The sequence below is a fragment of the Trypanosoma theileri genome (genome assembly GCF_002087225.1).
Source record: "Trypanosoma theileri isolate Edinburgh chromosome Unknown TM35_Tth_178_V1, whole genome shotgun sequence".
Taxonomy (NCBI): domain Eukaryota; phylum Euglenozoa; class Kinetoplastea; order Trypanosomatida; family Trypanosomatidae; genus Trypanosoma; species Trypanosoma theileri.
In genome coordinates this window covers 2463-4444 of record NW_021640020.1, presented here as the reverse complement: position 1 = coordinate 4444, position 1982 = coordinate 2463, and the positions used below count along the sequence as shown (strand labels likewise).

General features: G+C 49.0%; 2 protein-coding genes across 2 annotated transcripts; both read right to left on the bottom strand.

Annotated features, from left to right (window-relative positions):
- Positions 1-297: 297 nt before the first annotated feature.
- TM35_001781020 (uncharacterized protein) lies at positions 298-645 on the bottom strand (the record flags this gene model as incomplete). The annotated part of the gene is made up of 1 exon (XM_029031969.1): positions 298-645. The coding sequence occupies one exon, from the start codon at positions 643-645 to the stop codon at positions 298-300; it is 348 nt and encodes a 115-aa protein (XP_028876738.1).
- An 85-nt stretch (positions 646-730) lies between these two features.
- On the bottom strand, positions 731-1981 carry TM35_001781010 (uncharacterized protein; the record flags this gene model as incomplete). The annotated part of the gene is made up of 1 exon (XM_029031968.1): positions 731-1981. A coding segment is annotated over one exon (1251 nt), but the record flags the coding sequence as incomplete, so codon positions are not given.
- Position 1982: the final 1 nt, after the last annotated feature.

Below are 1982 nucleotides of genomic sequence, written 5' to 3'. Positions count from 1 at the left end.
TACCGGGTGCCACATCATTCCCCCATTGGCGTTTGAGGGACTGTCAGACCTCACTCCACGTGCACGGCACACAGTCTCACTCACGCGCCCAGTTAAGCACCTGCTTCATGCTCAGTACTCAGCGCTGACTCTTCTCCCACCGAGAGGGGTGTGGCCGAAGGTGGGTAGGTTGTATAAAAATTGGAGTGATTTCTGTTTATATTAGAAATAGTGATGCAAATGGTTCGTAATATTTGTGGTTTTGTTCTGGAGATGGTTGTCGTGATGTAATGTTAAAGGTGTTTTTCTTTGTTTGCATTAAGCATCAATAGGTGCCATTCGTATTTGTCTAGAGGTGCTACAGACTGTACGTTTCGGTTGTTCTTCGTGGGGTGAACGTCTTGTTTTCTCTTTTACCCTTGTGCCTATATTTTCATGTTCGTGTGTGGCCTGACGTCGTATGGGAAGAACAGTAGAGTTACGTGTGGTGTGGGACAGGTAAAGATATGCATAAGCAGAATGTATTGTTTGATTTATTTCCTTGAAGTACGTAGTATTGTGGAATACAAGTCGACATTTTTTGCTCTTTGCTCGAAGTTGTTTGTTTTTGGTTTTGCTTTTCGTACTTGTTACACTGCTTCTTTTCGCTCCCTGCATGACACCCATCTACACATATGTATATATGGCTGAGATTAGCGTTGTTCTACCCCAAATAGCCATGGTTCGAATGGCGGTAATTTTTCTTCACTTTTTATGCTGTAGTGTTGCGCAGTTCCGCTTCCTCTGTGGACATCATCCCTCCATATGGGAGGTGAATTACCTCACACGCAGTAACACTTGTTGGGTTGATGTACACATCACCTGTCAGTGCCGCCACGGCGATGTGCATGACGGGCGTCTCCACGACATTGGGAGGCTCCTTCAGCTCAAGCAAAACATCATACAAGCAAGTCCTGGCAGCGAGCGCCATGTATTCCGGCTGTCGGCACAGCGGGCAACGGTCTTCTAAGCCAGACAGGTGCCGCACGCGCTCGAGACACTCAGCATGAAACCAGTGGTGACACGCCGTCTCCACAAGAGCAAACTCAGCAGCACTGCTGCTCCTATCATTGCTATTGTTGTGTTTTTCAGGATCAAGCGGTTGTAGGCATATAGAGCACTCATCGTCCAACTTCCCTTGATGCACCATCGTATCAGTATGGGTCGTTACTGTACATGATGAGAGCCAATCAGTGGGGGGCGTGGGGAGTGCGTCAAATTCCTCCGCAAACGATGAATGAGCCGCGGAGTTGCTCTGTGGTAACTGCCATGCACAGAGTTGAAGACCCCGCGGGGCGAGTGCAACACGCAGACGGGCGTTTTTCCCCTCATGCACGACCGACTGAACGCGTAGTGTGCACACTGAGGTGAGCGCGAAGGGTTTGTACTGCGGTGGCAACAGCGCCAGCTGAAGACGGCGGAATGCCTCATGCACAAAATACACCACACAGGCTATGCAGAGATCAAAGCCACAACAACCTGTGAAGAGGCGCACTTCACTGCGCAGCTTATTTGGCGCAAGGGCTTGAAATCCTACATACAATTCCATACGGCAGCAGGCATCGCATATATAGCCGTGAATGATGTTATTTGGAATGGGCATTGGGTTAGACAGCTCCAAGTGCAGAGTGGCTTTGGAGAGTAGAAAGGTGAGTTGCTGCCTCTCTACGTGGGACAAAATAACACGCACCACCTCGTCAGAGTACAGCGGCGCCACACGAATGCAGCCATCAGCAAAATTGTGACGATCAGGCGATTCAAGACATGGGAGTTGCACTGGCGGTGTGGGGCATTCCTCCATCGCGTCTTGTGATTCCTTACTACTACTACGTGATGCACCATTATTATTATTGTTGTCGCTGCTACTGTTATCGTTGTTATTGTTGTTAACATGTCTTCCATCATTTCTGCCATTCTCCTGGAGTTGTCGATTCTGGGCGAGGTGCTGTTTGAGTTGCTGGGAG